The sequence below is a fragment of the Parasteatoda tepidariorum genome, chromosome 3 (assembly GCF_043381705.1).
Source record: "Parasteatoda tepidariorum isolate YZ-2023 chromosome 3, CAS_Ptep_4.0, whole genome shotgun sequence".
NCBI classification, from domain to species: Eukaryota; Metazoa; Arthropoda; class Arachnida; order Araneae; family Theridiidae; genus Parasteatoda; species Parasteatoda tepidariorum.
In genome coordinates, this window is record NC_092206.1 from 29,990,997 (window position 1) to 30,012,538 (window position 21,542).

The following is a 21,542-nucleotide window of genomic DNA, read 5'->3' on the forward strand; positions in this document are numbered from 1 at the left end:
TATAGTACAACCGTCGTTGAGCACCCGACCCAAATTTTTGGGTTTACGACTACTAATGTTCAACTCCGTAACCTTGTAATTTTGAACCCAGTCCAGAAGACATGGGAACTCCTGGATCAAGTATTGGGAGAAATTTGTCTTCGTGGAGGACTTTTTGATGGAGCTAACCCACATTTGCGTTACATGGAGAGGAAGACCGCGAGAACTTCCCACGGTTAGCCTGACGGCAAGGGGACTGGTCGGTGCAAGTCGAATGAAAAAATCGTATCGACTGGGATTCGAGCCCGGTTCGCAGCATAGGAAGGCGAACGCTCTATCCCCTGAGCCATCGCGGTTCATGTTTTGTGTATAGTAGTCTACAAACTATCTGGCATTTATACTGTCTTTCACAAGCAAACTTATTTGTCCTAATTTATTGAAACAATAACAGCGATACGCACAGTAGTTAAAAGAAACATCGATATTTCTTTTTCTTTTAACTAGGAGGCTCCAACCTTTGCGATGGCCTATCATTTCCCTTTGTTATTTTTTTTCCCCTTAACAGTCAGCGTTATTTTACAAAAGAAGAAAGTTATAACTTGCTTTATAAAGTATTTAATTGTTATAATTTTATGTAAGAATATTTTGTTGATATGTTTATAATAATAAAATGAATGATTACTTCGATTAAAAAAGAAAACAATAATCAACTGAATATATATTTAAATTTAGGAGCATAGAATGCTTGACACGATGAGAAGTAGTTTTATTTGCAGGCAACACTGATCTATGTTGCTTACTGGATTGCTGATACAGGACAACATAAACCGTGGAAACCGCCGAATTCACTAACTCGCTCGAAGGTTAGGCTTAGTTCTTACGTTTAGCATTAATATCAATGGGCGTGATTGCACTCTTTAATAATGTTAAAATTAACATAGCTTCTTAATTAAAAAATATTTGTTTTTTTTTAAGTTTATCTTTTTACGAAGTTTCCGAAATTTTAAACTGTGATAAAAAATCATGGTTGATTTTTTATTTATTATTATACAAAATAAATTTTGCTACTTTTCTTTTTATTGTTCCTGCCAAGGATGATGAGGTGAACAAGAGAAACATTCTCCGCCTCTACTGGGATATGATGAGATTAAAAAAAATTCTTGGATTGGATTGAAAAAATATTTCTTTCTCTCTTTGTAAAAGTAAATATTTATTTATTTACTTTATATTTTGATTTGCTTTATGTCATGCTTTACATTAAACTTTACTTTTATTTACCGTTTAATTATTACTTTATATTTTACCTCATATTTTATGTTTTACTTTACTTTCAGTTATACTTTACTTTATTTATACTTTATGCCTTAAATTGCAATTTATTACAGTTTACTTTGCTTTTTACTTGACACACTTTTACTTTCTATTTTATGCTTTACTTTAAGTTTTACTTTCTATTTTATTTTTTACGTTATGTTTCACTTGAGTTTATGCTTTACACATTACTTTTATTTACACTTCATTTACTTTATGATTACTGGCCTTGCTTAATTTACTTTCGATTTAATTTTTATTGTATACTCTTTCTTTATGTTTTACTTTATATAAATTTTTTACAGTTCACTTTTTACTATATTTTATTTAGCTTTTGAAAAAAAGCATTTCCATGTATGCTAATAAAGTATCTAACAACACAACATCATGCACTCAAATAGCGGGTGATTAAAGGGTAAAAATTATTGTGCCAATGAAAGAGAGATAATGCTAGAATTCTGGATACCCTATGCTTCAATAGACTCCCGTTTCTCGCCAACGCACAGTGGACCAGAAGACCATGATCTTTGGCCAAAAGTCAAAAATTAAATTTCAACTAAAATAAGTTTAGGCAGCTTTAATATCGCCCAAATTAAGTACTCATAATCATTCCAGACATTATAATTTACTTTTTGGACCGACAAGGGTACAATGTAGTGAAAAATCAGTTATTTTTTTTTTTAATGTAACTTTTTAATTTATATTTCAGAAATATATATAGGAATTTCACCTTTCTGTTACATTTAGATCAGAGAAATTAGTTTGAATTTATAGTCCAATTTTCCAATTTGTTGGATTAGTTAATACTCTTGACAAACTTATAGTTTATATCTTATCAATTGACATTTTACAACGTTTGAATCACTTTCGAAACAAATCTCCAAAAAGTTCCAAGAGGTAATTAGCTAAACTTTTTTTGTTGTCTTCTTTGATGTTTCTTCTTTCGAAAAAACCTGCCCCATTTTGCCCGTATTGCAAAGGTGGACTAAATATACCGAAAAGCAAAAATTACGTTTTCTTTTTATGTTTTCGCGTTATTTTGTAATTAATTCGCGTTATTTTGTAATATTATTTCGGAAATACAATTTGCTTTTCATTTTTAATATAAAATTACGAAAATTATTATATTTTCATTGCTATATTTAATTATTTAAATGTACATATACATATATATTTTTTGCTCGCTATATTTCAGCCGCCATCTTGTTTTTTTTCGTTATTTTTAGCGCATTTCAAAATTTCAACTATGAATTCAATTTACCTGTACATGAAAACCTTACATAAAAACCCCAAATTTTGAAACAAATTTTACCGAAATACTAATTTTGGCCCCGAAACCTTGGATGCTGGCCCACTGTGCAACGTCAGCTTCAAGCTTGAGGCATTGGATCAGCAATCCAATTAAATTATAGTGGTTAACAATTTATCCAGTGGTTAACAATTTGTAACTATATCCTTATATTGTAGAATAATTCAAACTGGAAACTGTTTATTTCTAAATATTACTCTTGAGGATTTCGTAAAAATTTCGATATAAATGTTATGATCAAGCACTATCTTTCAACGCTTTCTTTTTTTTCTTTTTTAATTTTGTTTATTTTATTTCATTTATTTATTTTTTGTTGTTACTTTTGGCATCAAGTCTAGCTTGAGGTCATACAACGAAAATTTCAAGAGCAAATGTTCTACAACAATACATAAATAATCATTATTAAGGGGGGAAAATTCACGAAAAAAAGCACTTTTGGTAAAATGATCCTTTCAGCAAGTCAAACTTCAATTCTCTAGTTTTATTTCAGCGGGCAGTAGATCGGACAACATTTTTTTTTAAAAATAATCCATAGTTGAACACATTCTCGAACGAAACATCGAATCTCAAATGTTTAAAGATAAAATGTTAAGGATAAAATTAGAAAGCATTTGCAAAAAAGTTCTTAAAATTTCAATAACTTTTAAAAAATTGAAATTTCGAAAAAAAAAACTTCAAAATTTAAAAACATGGCCCTTTTAGCATTCAGTTCAATTTAACTAAGATTTAGTTCGATTTCAACTAATTCCATGGTATTCAACTACAAATTCCTGTAATGCATACCCTTTACATAGATATTTTTAATAACATGTTTAAGCATATAAAATTTTTAATGAATTATATATTAAAATTATTAAATATTATAATTTATGCTATTTAAGAGTCAGAGTGAAGCATATTTAGCAAGCATTACGAAGAGGGAAACTTACTGATAATATTAAATTGATAATAATTATGTGTACAAACTAATTACTACTTATTAGTACTCAAAAGTGGTACGAAACTAATGCATTTCCACTTTAAAGATTGCCAACACATGTTAACTTCATTTTATCCCACAAAATTGATATTTCACCATTATCTTAACAACAACAACAACAAAATTATAATTTCTATACATATATATAAATTTTTAAGTTATAATCTCAGAAATGAAATGTTCTCCAAGCTGGAATTAATGTAATTTTGAAGCTAATTTCGAATAATTTACAAATCATTAGGAATTAATTACGAAACGGCTCATTACAGACCACTCATTAATAAAATGTAATGCATCAATTTTGGCATGAGCGTTCTCGTTCAATTAATGGTTTTAAAGGAACCGTTTTCCATACAAAATAAACCTGAATGATTCTAAAACTCCCAAGATGGAAACATAACTTCAGAAATATTGCAGCATCCTTTTGAAATTCCTACAGCCATGGCGCCAACAATCGTTCCACGGCAAATTCTAAGCTCTTCCAAGAAGATTAGTGGATACAATGAGAACGGCCAGAGAACTGTCACAGATATGTATAAAATGCATTTTCACTTTAAAGATCCCCCAGCATATATTAACATATTTCTCCTTTTATGTTGCTGAAATTCGTAGATGGCCTAAAATGGGAGTGTTTAAATTTCCATCTTATAGCTTTTATAGAGCGGCGCGGGAAGTTATTCAATTTGCTAAACTATTCAGTGAGGATATAATGAAGTGTATAGTTAGGTTAGTTATGATATTTGGAGGGAATGTTACATAATTTAAGACTTTTGTGAATTATTTTCTGTCTATTGGTTAGAATACATTTTCTGTAAAATGATTTTGAGTTATACGGGCCTTTACGGTTATGGTTAGCAGCCTTTTCCTTCAAAAGGACCTGATGGCACTGTTCTAGAACAGCGGTTCTCAAATGGTGTTTCGTGGAACCTTCTGCTCCATGTAAGGATAAAAATGATTACGAAAGTTAGGATTTTTTTTAACACCAATAATGAATTTTGAAACGTGTATTTATATTTATATTCAGTCAATGATTTATTAGTAATTTTATATTTGGATTGTGTTTATGAAATTATTAAAATATCAGTAAAGAAGATACAGCATTTTTTTAGAAATAATTTTTCTAATGATAACATGTTGTATAAATTATGATAAAGGGGATCATTGGCCGGGATAGCCTGGTCGGTAGGGCACTGGGCCCATGCCCGAGAGTTCGTGGGTTCGAACCCCGCCGGCCAAAGACTCCCCGTGTAGTAAAGTGACTGATGCACGTTAAATCTGTCGAGTCGCAAAAGTCCTTATAATATGTGGATGAATGAATTGATGTATGAATGGGTCTGCCCTATAAACGGGTGCGACGTATGGTGTGGCAGAAGTCGAATTCTTGGACATAGATGGCGACACTGGAAAACAAGAACAATCGCACCCCCTCTGCCTAAACAGGCATACGTCAGCAACAAAGGCGATCATTTAGGAAAAAATTGCATTAATATTTCCTATCGTGTTTTTAAAATCAAAATAACTAAATTTGTTTATAAAAAATGTATTTCCCCAGTAACAATTCTTGACACTTATAACAATTCACACTTTCATTTCAACGAAAAACATAATTCGGCTTGTATGTTTAATTTTCAGCTCATGTACAGAGAGCAAAAAACAAATAAGACTTTTTTAAAACTTTATCTATTAAGAAATTTTCAACCGATTTCGCTCTAACTTCATATTTTGCCATGTAAAATAGATTCATTAAAATGACGTAAAAAATTGCATGCTTCACAAGCAAAAAAATTTTCGACAATTCACAAATAAAATAATAAAAAATAAAAATTATTTAATAAAATTTATTTTTTGCATAGTATTATCTATGGATAAATAAATTTCATAATTCTGAGCAGAAATTTCTCAATTCACTTAAAAATTTTAAAATTAAGTGGTGCTATCTCCGTTCCCCGGATTAAACTACTGAGATTTCCAGATTGCGGCTACCATTTATATTTGTAGGGACAGAAATCCGAATCCTTTTTTAAAAAAGATTAATAAGTTTATTCAGAGAAGGTACGTTTTTTTGTGATTGATTTCGTAACTTAAAATATCGTTTGTATTTATTAATTAGTATATTTGAGCTCACCCCCTTTCACAAAGTTATTTAGGGTGATTCCGTTTTTTTGCGCACTATACATACACCAAAAATTTAAAATTTGGAATTCAACTTTCGGACATAAAACCTAATTCAAATTATTACTGAAAAAACTATGAAAAAAAATCCCTAAATAGTTTTAACATAAAACAGTCTTTTATTGGTTAATGCATTCAAAATTGTTTTTATATACTCAACTTATAAAGTACAAGTACCGTGGAAAAATATTTATAATAATTTTGGCTAATTAGGAACTGAAATCGAACAATAGCATTATGATGATATCGAATATAATTTAGTTTTATTTTGATGGAGTGAATTTCAAAAAACATGTTCTGCTTAATCTAATAATATAAAGCTATTGAGAAGGGCAACAAATAAGAAAAAAAATTGAATTGACTTCAATTAATTGCTTCTGTATGCTACTTTATTGATCATTTACTTTGTTTATAACCCGTATGGACACAGCTAATTTTTTAAAATTATATTATTTTCAAGAATTACATACTTCTCGATTTCGATTTAGAGCACGCGTAATTTAATTTAAAATAATTTAGGAGAAAAACAATTTGTATTAAAGAAAATATCACAAGGAAATGTCAAAAATATATTTTTACAAATTAATTACGTCTTCTTTGTTGTTTTCTCTGAAAATTCCGAGAAAAAATATATAGATACACCTTATTCTGACAATGAACCCCTAACATAAAAGTAAAACCAGTGGAAAAGAATACAAGTTTTTTTTTTTTTAATTTTTTGTTCGATTAAAATAACTTTTCTTTGCATGAAAAAAAAATTTTTTTTTCAGTGACTATTCATTTTTAAAATGATAACGTCATAAAAAGATAAATAAGTTTTACCATTCCTAATTAAAATTCACACGCCTTAGCAGCCAGCGAATGTGAGCTTAAAAATATTTTTTTTTTATCACTGTCGGTTATAAATATTAAAACAGCGCTATAGACACGAACTAGAAAAATTAAAAGAGATAACGTTTTATTAATTGTAACGAAATGTTAAAACTCAAAAGTGAAAAAAAAAGTTTTTTTTTAACCTCGTTCATTTACTTGTTCATTATTTTCAAAGTTGCTTTACGCTCGAAAGGGAAAGCAAGAGAAATTGTTCCCGGTTAGCAGTTAATTAAAATTCTTTCATCGTTAGCTTCGCTTCTTTTTTTTTTAATTTTATTTTTTGGTTGAAAATGTTTTCGGATTTTGACAATGGTGAAAATGTACCGTAAAAGAATGTATTGTTCGAATTCGAACTGTCATCGGGCTGTGACAGCTTTCTTTCGGCAACAGATTAATTTTAGAAACAGTTTCGCAAGTTCAACGTGATATTATTTTAAAAGTTACTATCGATATTCTACGTTTTTGGAAAGATATTGTTTCGTCCAAATCATTGTTTAAAATTCAGTTTGTTTTTTTTGAAGTTTAATATAAAGCCGGTTCAACTTTTTCAATAAACATTTACGAGTTATATAAAATTAACGATATTAAACGTATCATTTTAAGGCCTCATGATTATAAGTTATTTCATTCGAATATCGGCTCTGTTAGGTTGGATTTGTTTCAATTCTCAGCAGGGACGTAGCTGAGGGGATATATATATATATATATNTAAGTTTCATTTATCGCGCATAAGCTGCAAGTAAACAGAACTCATTAGATATATTCAAAATGAAGATAAGACAAAGGAAAGTTATAGACATATGTAAAAAGGGGGGAATAATAATGAAAAAAATAACAAACAATTGAATTAAAAAAAAAGAAAAAAGGATGAAATTTTTAAAAAAAATCGGAAAATAAAAGATTTATTTTGAACTTATCTAATGAGTTGTGTTTACTAGCAGCTCATGTGCCATAAATGAAACTTATTGTTTTTCTTAACTTTCTTCGTATTTTCTTGTATATACTTATTTTGTTGTATATATATATATAAACACCAAAGAGCCATTACAGTATGACCACCCTCCATCTATAGCAATGGGCTTGCCCAGGTTTTCATGGTTTCTCACCCAGGTACAATGTTTTCATGGGGCTTATTAGGACCCAGAATCCTCGTAGAACAATCCCTGACATCTGTAAGCTACTTGACCACAGTTGCAGACCAGGTTCACCCATTCATGGCAACAGTTTTTCCTGCGGGGGATGGTGTTTACCAACAGGATAATGCACCATTTAATAAGGGTCGATTCGTCATGGATTGGTTCGAGAAGCATTCCAGTGACTTTCAAGTCATGTCTTGGCCCCCAAATTCACCTGACCTTAATCCAAGAGAGCATTTGTGGTCCTACTTGGAAAACCAAATTCGTGCTGCCACGCTACCCCCTCGCAATGTGAGGTAATTGCAGGACCAGTTGGTGAGAGCTTTGTACCAGATACCTCAGACTACCTATCAGCGCCTTGTGGAATCAATGCCACGGCGGGTGCTAGCAGTTTTGAGGACTAAAGGCGGTCCTACATGTTATTAGCAGGGTGGTCATAATGTAATGGCTCTTCGGTGTATATATATAGTCAGGAATTCTTTAGAAATATTACACGTGAACAATCCCCCCCTCCTTCAAATATTGTTACCCAGCTAAGTGCCTGATTCCCTTATTGCGTATCCCAACAATGCGTACAGTAAAATTCTTCCAGCAGCAAACGTATCATGGGTAAAAATCTAATTCAAAAAAGAAAAAAAATGCAGTTGTAAATTTTGATGTTAAGAAACTAAAATGAATATTCTATGTAAGCGAAAGATTTTCGGCAGTATATATCCAGCTCTATGTTTCTGTACTGTTAAACACAACTCAGAAGATAAGTGAACTCAAAAAGCTTATAAAGTGCCCGTTTCTCCATTCCTATATTTCTATTTTATTTTATAACCGTTGTTGAACAGTCGACCCAATGTTTTGGGTTTATGACACTAATGTTCATCTCCATAGCCTTGTAATTTTGGAACCTAATCCAAAAGACAATTGAACTCCTGGATCAAGTATCGGGAGAAATTTGCCTCCTTGGAGGACTTATAGATGGAACTACGTTACCTTTTCGACAAAGGGACAAAATTTATAGGGACAAAGACCACGAAAACCTTCATGGTTAGCCTGACGGCAAAGGGACTCTAACCCATGATCCGACTACCACTAAGTATATTTTTACGTCCACACTGTGATGGTCCATGCAAGCCGGATGCGGGATTCGTATCGACCAGCCATCTCTGGGATTCGAACCCGGTTCACAGTATTGAAAGGCGAACGCTCTATCCCTTGAGCCACCACGGCTCCAATATTCTTATTTTATTTTATTTTATAACCGGCATTGAACAGTCGACCTAATTTTATGGGTTTATAACTACTAATGTTTAACTCCGTGGGCTTGTAATTTTGAACCCAACCAAGAAGACAAGTGAACTCCTAGATCAAGTATTGGGAGGAATTTGCCTTAAAGGAAGTCTTTTTGATGGAACTAACCCGCAAGCTATTTATCGCAAAGCTCATATGGTTAAACTTTTCATATATGATCGTTGACCTGCCGTCGGATTTAAAATTGGCCACCAACTCCCTTCATTGAACTAACCTTTGACAAGAAAACCTAACCTTAGACCTAACTAGACCTGAAAACTCGAAAAGGGAGGGAAAAATCTCTTTACGAACCTTTAAATCGCGATTGAATTCAATTCAGATTTTAAAGGCCCACAAAATGGGACAGGTTATATTGCACCCGACATAAAATATGTATATTACATATAGGATACAATTAAATCAAACTATGTTATAAGCTAATTCTCATAAAACAATGGAGAAAGAAAACTGGATTTTTTCGTGTTGGTGGGACCGGATTTAAGCGTGCTGTAAGAGTCAAAAATTATTCGGCCAAGTTTGATACGCAATAGCATATTAAATAAATTGGGCAGATGAGTTATATTCGTTGGTAATATCTAAGCAACGAGTTATTTTTATTTATTTATTTTTATACTTATTTATTTTTATACTTATTTATTTTTATATTTTTTAACTATGCAAAAAAAAAAGATTTAAAAAAAAAAGAGGAAATACTACTAACATATTCCTGTACAATATTTGTAATGAAGAATTTCTGAAACACAAATACATATCTGCAAACTTTTACGTATTTGGCGTAAAATTTTATTTTCATATTTAAAATGGTAGTAAATATATACTATTTTTTTTCTTTTATGAACTTAATTTTTAAATGATTTTGCTCACCACTATTCTTAAAAAAATTAAGCGTATATATTAATATGTGTTACTATCATAGTTGTCAGCTTAAGCTTTTTCAAATACAACGTATTTTTTGGCTTAAAGTTGAAATTTTAATTTTATTTTAATACCACCGGGAAAAATCCTAATAGAAGGGATCAAAAGTTGGCAGGTATGCAAATATAGGTCTCTTTCGTACGCATTTCAGTGGCGAGAAAAGATGATAGTTGAAAATTTTGCATAAATGTGGAGTGTCCTTTCATTTCGATATTTTATACAAAGTATAACATCAAAGAATATGTAACATTTTATGATTAGCAAATTATGTAATGATAACAACAGAATATGACTGTAACATATAATAGTAATGATAACAGATAATGATAATTACATAATATGCATTATTATCAAATCAGCACCTGAGACAAGTAGAAGCAAACTCAGCATATCATATTTAATTCAAGTATTATACGATGTCAAAGTTGGAAGGTTTATTTTAAATGAACTTTGCTATCTCTATTTAATTCAAGTATTACAAAGTCATATTTGGAAAGATAGTTTTAAATCTAGACGTTTGAAGGCAAATCCTTTGTATAAAGTTTTGGAATATGAGTTGCGTTTGTTCGTAGTAAGTTAGTGAAAATTAACTGCATAAATATATCATTGCTGTCAACAGATTGTTACAGGGTTTAGTACAGATTTGAAAACTCGGCTATTTATAATACATGCAATGAACTAAGACTAATTTAAAAAGTATAATATTAGTGTTTCAACTGTACATTTTAGTTTTTAAATGTGTAAATATTGTTTTGCTATTTCTTATTCATTTTTTTGTAATTTAATGAGTCACGAAACATGAATCCTAAAATTAAATTTTTTGTTTTGATTCAATTCAAAATTTAACAAAATTTAGAACCTACTAAAATTAGTGCTCCTAGACGAAATTCTACTAAAATTTCCTTTCTCACTAGTTTGTTATTGAATATAAGACGTGAATTGCTTTTTTTTTTATGCGAGAAAGCCTGCAACAAAAAGTTAGGAGAAATCTAGAATTTATGTTAAGAGAATGGCTCGTCTATATAATACAGATTTGTCACTATTCTTCAAAGTTTAAATATGAAAGTTAGCTATTGCTGGATTAGAAACTTAATTCGTGTCAAAAACATAGAAATAGGAAATAGCAGTCAAAGTGTCTCAAGCGTTGAAAAACAAGCGCCCATTTTCAAGACTTGCCAGACGTGAACGAGAAGAAACAAAAGTGATTTGAAGTATAAAACACACAGTTGTCCACGAAAAATGAAAAAATTAAGGCGAGAAACAAATTTAAAAAATTCTCAGTTGTTGAGAGAGAAAAAAGATAAATATGAGAACAAGTGAAAACCATAGTGGCAAAGACAGGCAAACCAGGACATTACGCGTTATGGTCGTACGAAACTAAAGTCGTTTACAAGGGACTCAGCATTCTTATGAATTAAAAAAGATTCCAAAGCATCAAGATGACCTGATGTGAGTGGAATTGAAATAATTTTGACATTGTCGAAAATAAATTCATGCCCAAGATTCCAACAATGAGCAGCAATCGATAATTTCTCGTATTCTTGATAACGGACATACTTATTGTGTTCTTTAAGTCTAAAATTTATAAGACATCTAATTTGTCCGATGGTGCCAAAGTCAAGGATGTAAAAGCTAGCTATTAAATTTATTAATAAATTACACGTATTATTATAGTTCAGATATTTAAAACAGATAGCATTTCGCGTCACAGTATTGCAACTAGAAAGCTGTTGTAAGCACCTGTGCGTATAGAAGTCTGGATTAAATATCATAGATAAACAAAACTGTTGACCGAATACAACCTGTAATACTGATGACTTATCCCAATGGCGTGGGTTAAAATTCTACAAGGCGATGCGTCCGTCCATAATTTTGATAATTTAAAGGATAGATTTTATCATTATGGAAATTTCACTCTGTTGCGTTGCCCCCCCCCCACGATTCCCTGATCATTAGTTGGATGCAATTGGTATAATTCTATATGTTACTCTAGAGATCCACAATCATCCAGGATCTCATCATTGTAGATAGACATGAACGTGTCACAAACGATCTATAAACATCTCAGGAAAAGAAGAATCAGGCTTCATTAAAAAGAATGTCGTGTCCAAACGTCATATTTTATTTTATAACCGCTGAACAGTAATTTTGAGTTTATAACTGTCAGTGTTCCATTCCGTAGCCTTGTAATTTTGAACCGAGCCCAGGAGACAAGGGGACTTCTGGATCAAACATTGGGACATACTGGCCATCATGGAGCACTTTTTGATGGAACAAACCACATTCGCGTTACATGGTGAGAAAAAATCACGAAAACTTCCCATGATTTGGCCGATAGCAAGGGGATTCTAAGCCATGATCTGTCTAACTTGAGGATATTTTGCGTTAGCAATGTAGCAGAGTAAGCTTCGTATCGACCAGCAAACGCTGGGATTCGAATCTGGGTCATCTCATTGGGAGGCGAGCGCTTTATCACCTGAGCCACCAAAACTTCCAAACGAGATATTGAGGGGGTATCATTATAGAGAGACTACTCAGTGGATAAAAATAACTGCTACCAAACTTTTTTGTTCCATTAAAATCGTTCCATTTATTTATTTTTTTACATTTAAATAATAACCACCAAATAGAATGCGAAAAATTTAGTCCCTTCAAAATGTCATTTAATATATATTCTTATGTTTTTCACCTATCCGTTACAACTATAATTGTCTTGTAAGAAAGAGAGATATGTGTAATTTATCATGCTTGTTTTATGATTTATCTATAATTCATGAAAATAATCAAGAATATCCTAAGCTAGTAATTCAAGATAAGAGAACCGTTCTTTTAAATGAACGATTGTATCTATAAACACTACATTGGAAATAGTTCAAGATATTTCTTATGCATTGAAGCAAACTTAAATCCTGTGGCAGCATGCCAAAGTGAGTCGTAAAAAAATATATTGTTTGTTGTGATAGTTTTCTCCAAAACATATCAATAAAATGTTTCCCTTTTGTATTTTACTTCTATCTCAGAACGTTGAATCCTTAATGATGAAAAAAAGAGTTGTAACAACTTATTGAAATGCTTTAACAAGTAAGTCTTCTAACATTTGTTGCCAGACTCTTATTTTGTTCGTTCCAACGTTAACAACATGGCTTTTCGTTGAGGGTTAAATTAGTCGAGTTGCTTGGATTTCTAATTCAATTCTTTTTCTAGCTTACCCTAAATATTTAAATTGTAATATTGATTCTTTTGTCTTCTGAGTTTGTATCAAATTTAGGAATCTTTAAATGTGGATGTAAAGACCTTGAAACATGCAGTTAGAAGACTTTAGACATTGGATATTAAATTTTTTCATTTCCTAAATTGGTATCTAAAAATGTTAGGGTATACATTGTGCTACGAAGAAAAAATATCGTGGATATAGCACAACTAAAATTGTAGAAATTAACAAACAATAGTTTTGGTTCTATAAACAAGAACTTTCCTCAGAGTCAAAACACTAATTTGGTGTTTCAACATTACAGAATTGAAGCTATAATATGTTCATTCCTATACTTTCAATTGTGATTTAGTCATGTTGCTAATCATAGCATTTCATTAGATAATGATAGTTACAAATCTGTTATGAATCGCACCTTGAATGCCTGTAAGAATTAGAAACAAATAATTTTTTTTTTATTTCCTATTTCTACCACATTTGGCAACTATATGCCATCGGTGTGCGTAACGGGAGGTGTTGTCGATCTTTTTTTCGTTAGTACCATATAGGTTGATCAACACCCCAACAACATAAGAAAGGCAGAGCAAAGAGAAAGAGAAATTACATCCATGCCCGATGTGGGAGTCGAACCCAGTACCTTTCTGACATGAAGTCAGCTCCTTGACCACCATGAAAGCCAGTCGGCACAAATAAAAACAAGATGTAAAAATGCTTGCTAATCATGGTAGCAGATGAAAAACCGATATGAATCGTGTAAGTGTAGTCCCGATATGAATTATTATCAATTATAAAGTAGTGAAGAATTTGAAATTGAACTGAGCACATCTTATTGAACAGTAATTGTTACAAATCTAATATGGATCATACGTTCGATACCGATATGTATTCTGGGGTCTGTCCAGACATTTTGTGAAAGGTCCTGTTTTTGTAACATTGCGAAAAAACTATTCATAGTTCGTGAATATAAAATAATCGTTAAGTCACATTCTTTCAAACAGGGTCCAGCTTTTGTGAATTTGTGCAAATAGGGTCCTGTTATTGCAAAAATTTCTAAAAAACTTTTCAAGTTTTCAAATTGTAAATAGATACAAGATTCTGCTCAACAATTGCTGCTACTAAATTAGATATGCAACATACAAATATTTGGTATTTAGCCTATACTGTTCAACACGGAATATTCATTTCGGACGAATAATGGAAACAAATTCACTCACATTTTTATTAATTTCAATTGATATAATTTAAAAAACAGAACTTAGTAATGTATCACTTTTGATATTTTACACGCATTAAATAAACTTAAACAATTCTTAAATTTATATTATTTTATTTAAAAAATGGCCAGAAATTGAAATTTAATTTTTATTCATATAATATTCTATTAATGAATTTTATGAATAAATAAAAATTGATCAATTATTTATTCACAAAAAAAATTATGATTTAATAAAATAAGAATGCGCACACGATGTTTGTAAAAGTAACTTGAAACTTAATTTGTCTCGAACAGTCTTTCTCCCCTCCCCCCAGGAAGGGTTTATTCGATTAACAAAACAATAATGAAGATAAACAAGTATGTGAAGGGTCCGATTAAAAGATAAATTATTTTGTGAAAGGTCCGTTTTTATGAAAAGATATTTTGTAAAAAGATATTTGAATGAAAATTGATATTTTTATGAAAAGATATAGACCCAAATTTCTTCTAATCAGACCCCTGGTATTGCAACTAATTATAAACTAATGGAGTAATAAATAATGCTTGTTAATAGAAGCATCTATTTTCCTGTTTTATAGAATTTCCTAGACGCATAAAAACCGTTTTACTTTCATGTGAAAAAGTCCTTACTGAAAAAATAAACTAACTCTTTTTATAAGTTTCTTCCAAAGGCTGTAAAAAACAATTATACGTGGCAGTAATTTATTTAAAACTATTACATTCATTAAAAGCAACCATATTTTTACTCGGAAGTTACTGCTAGAAAAGAAAGCAAAAAGTAAATAAATTCTCTCCTCTCTTCTGATAAATGGAGACCTTTTCTTTTGACAGCTTTGGCCTTTGCGTCCCTTATCTTTTCTAATGTTTATATTTATACACTAACAGGCCTGAAGTTGGAGAATAAAACGGAGTTAAAGTTTTTTAATGAAAGCATTTGAAGAAGAATTTAAATGGAGTTTTTCTGACCTCTTACTTTTGTTACAAAGTAAAGATCCGTGTTTTACAATTTTATTTTTGATGTAATTAGTTTATTCGTAACTGTTTAGGTACATTTATAATGTTTAATTAGTAAAGCTGATTAATAGCAGTCAATCATTCATTTTAAATATGAACAATGATTTGGGAGTGAAACGGTGGATTTATTTTTCTAAGTAAATTTATTGATCGTAATGTAAATAAAAAAAACTCAACATGCTTAGTTTATTTTCATTGAACTTTATTGTTTGGACTACATTAAAGCAATTAAAGGGTTAGAGTAGCGATTCCCAAATGGTGTCCCGTGGAAACTAATTTCCGTGGAAGGGGTTCCGAAAGTTTGGCCTTTTTTATTTTTTAAAATCAGTCATGATTTTCGAAACGCGTTATTAAATTTATATTCGATTAAATTACCCATTATTTAATATTTTCGTTACTTTTATGAAATCATTTATTTAAAATGATTGTGAAGGAAGAAAAGCAAAGTTAAAAAGAATTTAATAACAATATATTGAATAAAAAATGAAAAGGGCAAATTTTTGAAAAATTGCATTAGTTATTTGGCATATAGAATAAAAATAACTAAAATCAACAATGAGGAAATATACCTCTCTAATAATTTTCATCGTTCATTTCAGCAATTTTTCATTTTTTTCCAATAAAAATCGCATTTTAGCTTATGTACATTCAGTTTATACATACGCTAAAATCATATTAAAAAACTAAATGAGGGGCCGAGATAGGCTGCTTGGTAGGGTGCTGGACTCGAATCCAGAAGGCCGAAAGACTTACCGTGTACTAAATAGTGACTGGTGCACGTTAAAAAAATCGGGTCACAAAGTCCTCCTCGTTCCCATATTAATATANTATATATATATATATATATATATATAATATCTCTGGGAGTACTGGATTGGAGATTGATTGTTCTCTGGTTCAAGTCAAAATTACGATCTATGGATCCATGAATGAGTCAGCCCTATAAACGAGTGTGACGTATGGGTGTGACACAAGACGAATTCTTGGCCATAGATGGCGCAGCTAGAAAACAAGAATAATTGAATCCAATTGACTTAATGACAAACGTCAACAACAAGACTAAATGAAGCTCAAGACCTGCAAATTAAACAGCGTGTCCTAATAATATTGATAAAACGATACGATGAAAAACTCATTTATATTAACTTATTAAATATTTTTGAAAAAGTTAATAAAATTTCAATCATAAAAGATTTTCATTAAGTTTTAAATTTATCAAGCCTCGGGTTCCACAAAAAATAGGGTTCATCATTCGGGTTTCAAAGCCGAGAAAATTGGGAAACACTGAGTTGGATCATTCATCGTTATCTACAGTTCAGTACAAGGTTTCTTCCGGTACAGGTACAAGGTTTCTTCAATTTACTTCCTCTGAACAAATTCGACACAAGATTAGGCCATTATAAAAGCATAAAAAATTAAACCTCGTTTTGGGATTTTTTTTTTTTTATTTTATCCAAAAGATAGAATAAATCAAAATTCTGGAAGAGGTATTTCATTATCTACTTAAAAATTATTGTGAAAATAATAGAAAATAATAGAAATAGTCAGTTAGGTTTGTTTAGTTTTAGACCTAACATATTACTAATTAAAAAGAATCAGAAATAAGTATCGCTAATAAAATCATAGCCGGAAATGAAGTCTTCATATGTCGATAACAGTATAATAATAGTAGCGAGATAATAGTATATCATATGAATGTCTTACTTCGGATCAGTTTACACTCCCATTGGCATAGAATCTTTCGGGAGAAAAAAGAATATTCTTTTATTTTTTAAATAAATATTTCGAATGAAATTTATATCTTGGGTTTGAGAGTTAAAAATTAATGGAAAGTTTCAAAATTAAATTTCATTCTAAACCAGTAAAATAACTAAAACATTCATTTTTCAATACTTTATTTTACATACATTTCGTGGCTTATCATTGCTTCGAGATAAAGGTTTTAATTTATAGGAAATTAAAAAATACAGTTTAACTTTTAATTTCGATTAAAAGTATTAAGAAGCAAATGACAAAAAATTTAAAGTTAAATTTTCTAATTAAAACCTAATTGAACTTACACTTAAAATGAAAAAGAAAACTATCTTTCATCACTGCCTACTCAAAATGCTGTTATTTCATTTTCGACGTAGATTTCACAATTAAAAGGCAAAATTCCGCACTTAAAAGAAAAGCATATACATTTTATCAACTTATTCCAAACTCAAATTTAGAACTAAGACTTTTTCCCGGTATATTATGATAATCAACAAGCCCTGAGTAATATTGAAAGTTATAAAGTATAATTTCACATTTTTATAGTTTAATTTTTTAAAATCAAACTAAATTTTGACAGAGGAACTTAAATCTTAGTTAGAAAGGTTAACTTTGAAGCTTACCTTGGCACATGAATAAAATATCTCATTCAAATCGGCATATGTTAATAATTCCTCAACTAAGTTGATGACACTTCTCGCTGTATTCATTCATCATAGGTTGATTGCCAGAAAATTTGATCAATTACAAAACGCCAAATGATTTTGATGGGGTTTAGAAATATTTTATTATCTTTGTGACTTACCTATTGCCTAACTATTCGTATCGTATATTTTAGCAACGTTGTGAATGGTAGTTGCAAGAAATAATTAAAATATTTAGAAAGAAATTTATATCCCATAGCAAATATTTACTGTGCAACCTATAATTAATTTAAAGAGGGGGAATCAAGAAAAGATTTAACACATTCGTTGCTGATCACGCAATAGAGCGTGATGAAATTCTTCCCAACAGTTTCTGTCAATAAAACAGACAAAGAGGTATCATGGTTAAAAGATGCATATTATCATCCAAGAGTCGTAGTGGCTCAGGGATGATGCCTCATGATGAGTTGACACAGGTTCATATCCAAGCGGTGGCAGGTTGATACGAATTCTGCCCCCGACTCGCACCGTTCACAGTACTGACGTAAAATATCTTCAGTGGTAGATTGATCATGGGTTAGAATTCTCTTGCTGTAGGGCCAACCATGGAAGGTTTTCATGGTTTGCATTATCATGTAACGTAAATGAGGGTTTGTCCCATCAAAAAGGCCTCCGTGAAAGACAGTTTGTCCCAATGCCTGATCCAGGAGTTCCCTTGTCTTCTGGGTAGGGTATAAAATTAAACGGCTACGATATTGAACATTGATAGTTGTAAACTCAGAATTGGATCGGCTGTTCAACGCCGGTTATGAAATAAGATAAAATATTATCATCCGATTATTTTTGCAGAAAATATGTTTTCTCATGACACATAATTGTTCAGTAAAATAAACTTATTGTAAAATTAAAAAACTAAAATGTGTGCTAAAATAAGAAAATTTAACTTTGATTTTATCTTTATAGATCATCATACTTCAATGATAGATATAGTATAACTACCTGCACTCGGCTGGTAGTGAACGTGTTAAATAACAATATGTAAAGTAAAACTTTATTATTAGGTGAAAATCAATAATCAAAAGTACGTATAAACTATATAAAATTAATTTTAAATTTTTTATTTTCACTCGCATATCTTTGTTTAGAGCTTACAAGCACAGTTTGCAGTCAACGGAAGCCTAATAATAAAATCATCGAACAATTAAGTTATATTTAAAATCGAAGACTAGAAGATTTATTTAAGTTTTTGTAATGTGACAAAAGCATGAAGATGAATAAAAAATTTTGATAATAATGATAAAAAAAATTGGAGAGATTTCATGGTTTTGCCCTGCATTTTTGATGCATGCAATTAAAATATATATATGTCAAAAAATACTTTTAAATTTGTATTTATACCTGAAATATCTTAGTACGAAATGAAAATGCCGTTTTTTATTCAAAATTTTGAATAGATTCTTATTTTAAGTTTATTAAAGAAAATGTTAGTTAATTCTTCCTAAACAGATTGATACTCTACAGATTTAACTTCAAATTTTGCGTCTTAAAATACCCATATAAAAATATGTCAGATGCCGAAAAATTGCTTGCAAGGCTATGTAAGTGACTGCATTTCATAAATTAAAATTTCATCAATGAAAATAGTACGGTAGTTTAATAGTAAAATTCGCAATTGTCATGAAAATAATAGTAATAAAATGTTTATTTTCCACTTAGAGAATCGAGTTTAACATTCCTGATCTGAACAAATAGATTTATTATACTTTAAAGGAATATTTTATTATAGTCAATCTAACATTTGACTAAACTTGACAAAATTACATTGATCTATAATAAATAACTTATATCAGTTTCAGTATTTTGATTTTGTTCCAGTTAGTATTCGAATTTAAAGGATTCAGTGTGTAAAGGTTTTTAATTGAACTTTAAAATTTATTCAATTATTTAATTTAATAATAATAATAATAAATAATAATAATATCTATATATATATGGTCGCTATAGCCGACAAGTACCTTAAAATTTTTATTTTAAGATACTTATAACAACAAAGGTATTTATCGGTATTAGGTTGATTAAAGAAATAGAAGGTAGATATTAATGTCATAAGTTCCGGAGGTGGCTATATTACGTCAAATAGACTCAAAATTATGTAACGTAACGGTGTGACAGACTGTGTCTGACACATTGAAGGTACATTTCAATGATAACGGATAAAATGGGAGATGTGCTAAATGCAATGAGTATTACATACTGAAAGGTAATATTAAATATGCTAAAAATTGCGTGTGACAAAAAGAAAAGAAAAAAAAATTAGGGGTATTTCGCTCGATATTGTGAAACCCAAGTTTACCGGAAAATTCATTAAAGTCGGTATTTTGAAAATTCAAAAGTAGTAGATTTAAAGTGCTACATTGTTATATTTGATATGCAGATGTTTAATATAACATGAATTTCGGTAATCTACGTGATACATGCACATACATTGTTTAAATATAATTGAAACGCAGAATTTCAAACATTGTTTATGACATATTTTGACAAGTTTCAAAAGATGACGATAGTTCGAAAGAAAGCCTAATTAAATATTAATTAAGGAATACATAAATAAATAAATTACATAATAAATACATAAATAATAATACATAATAAATAATAATTACATAATAATACATAAATAAATAAATAAATAAAATAGCTGAAACTCGCTTTAAAAAAAACACATGCATAAAATACCTTAAGACAAACTGTGATTTATAGTATTTTTTAAAATTCCTTTAGAAATTATTTAGATTAATTTTCTTTGAAGAAAAAAAATGCCATTTAATTTAGTTTTGCTTAAATATATTTTGCGATCTCAATTAAAAATAATTCGACGATCAAACGAGATGTTTTTTTTAAACGAAATTAAAAAGAATTTAGCAGAGCAAATGCATTTTTAATAAATTGGAAATTTAATTACGTTCAACAAGAAACTCACCTTCGAATAAAATGAAGACATTCATTCAATAAATTTATTCTTTTCCTTATCTTCGACCACGTTTTAGAATCATCTTCTCTTGTCCCACCTTTCTCAACCAACTGCTACTTGCTATTTTGTGAATAAAAATAAACATTTGGAGTTTAAGTAAACAAAAACAATAATCAGGTAAGCATAAATGCTTTCATTTGAAAAGTGAAACCGATCTTAAAACATTCTTTTATTTTGTTTTTTCAACCGCATCTTCCAATTCCGACTCGCATCGTCTGCATCAGGAGATATTTTTGGGGACACGGGATCTGGCCACCTTCGTTTAATTCCATGATGCGAATCACGTGATATCGAATTCGAGTACAACGCCATCTGACGTGGAGAGATGGAATAAGAACAACATCCAATTTGGCATCTTCCAAGCGATTGGATTGACTTTTATGTACAATTTCGTGAGAGTGGATAAAATGAGTAAAATAAAAATAAGTTTCTACTCAATTCAGTAAAAAAGCAACAACAAATCCTTTCGTTTGTTTCGGTTTACTTTTTGAAGGTAGTTATTTCGATTGAGCACTGTTTCGCTTTCGTATCAGTGAAAGTTCTTTTGCGCTGCAGAAAATTACTGGGGTTGTATTGTGAACATTCGATTCGAGAGAAGGATTACAGTTCCCGGTAATTGGATGGGATGATGCAGCAAAACAAATGGACAAGAAAAAGTTTTTATTATTTTTATTTATTTTTTGCATAGGCATGTT

At 30.4% G+C, this 21,542-nt stretch overlaps 1 protein-coding gene across 1 annotated transcript in view; it reads right to left on the reverse strand.

Moving 5' to 3' along the window:
- The window catches only part of LOC107456076 (chondroitin sulfate N-acetylgalactosaminyltransferase 2), a 61,082-nt gene extending 39,931 nt beyond the window's left edge, over positions 1–21,151 (reverse strand). Inside the window, exon 1 of the mRNA XM_016073844.3 lies at positions 20,797–21,151. Coding sequence (XP_015929330.1) covers positions 20,797–20,817 — 21 coding nt within the window. The 5' untranslated portion in view covers positions 20,818–21,151. The remainder of the gene's footprint in view (positions 1–20,796) is intronic.
- Between the last annotated feature and the right edge of the window lie 391 nt (positions 21,152–21,542).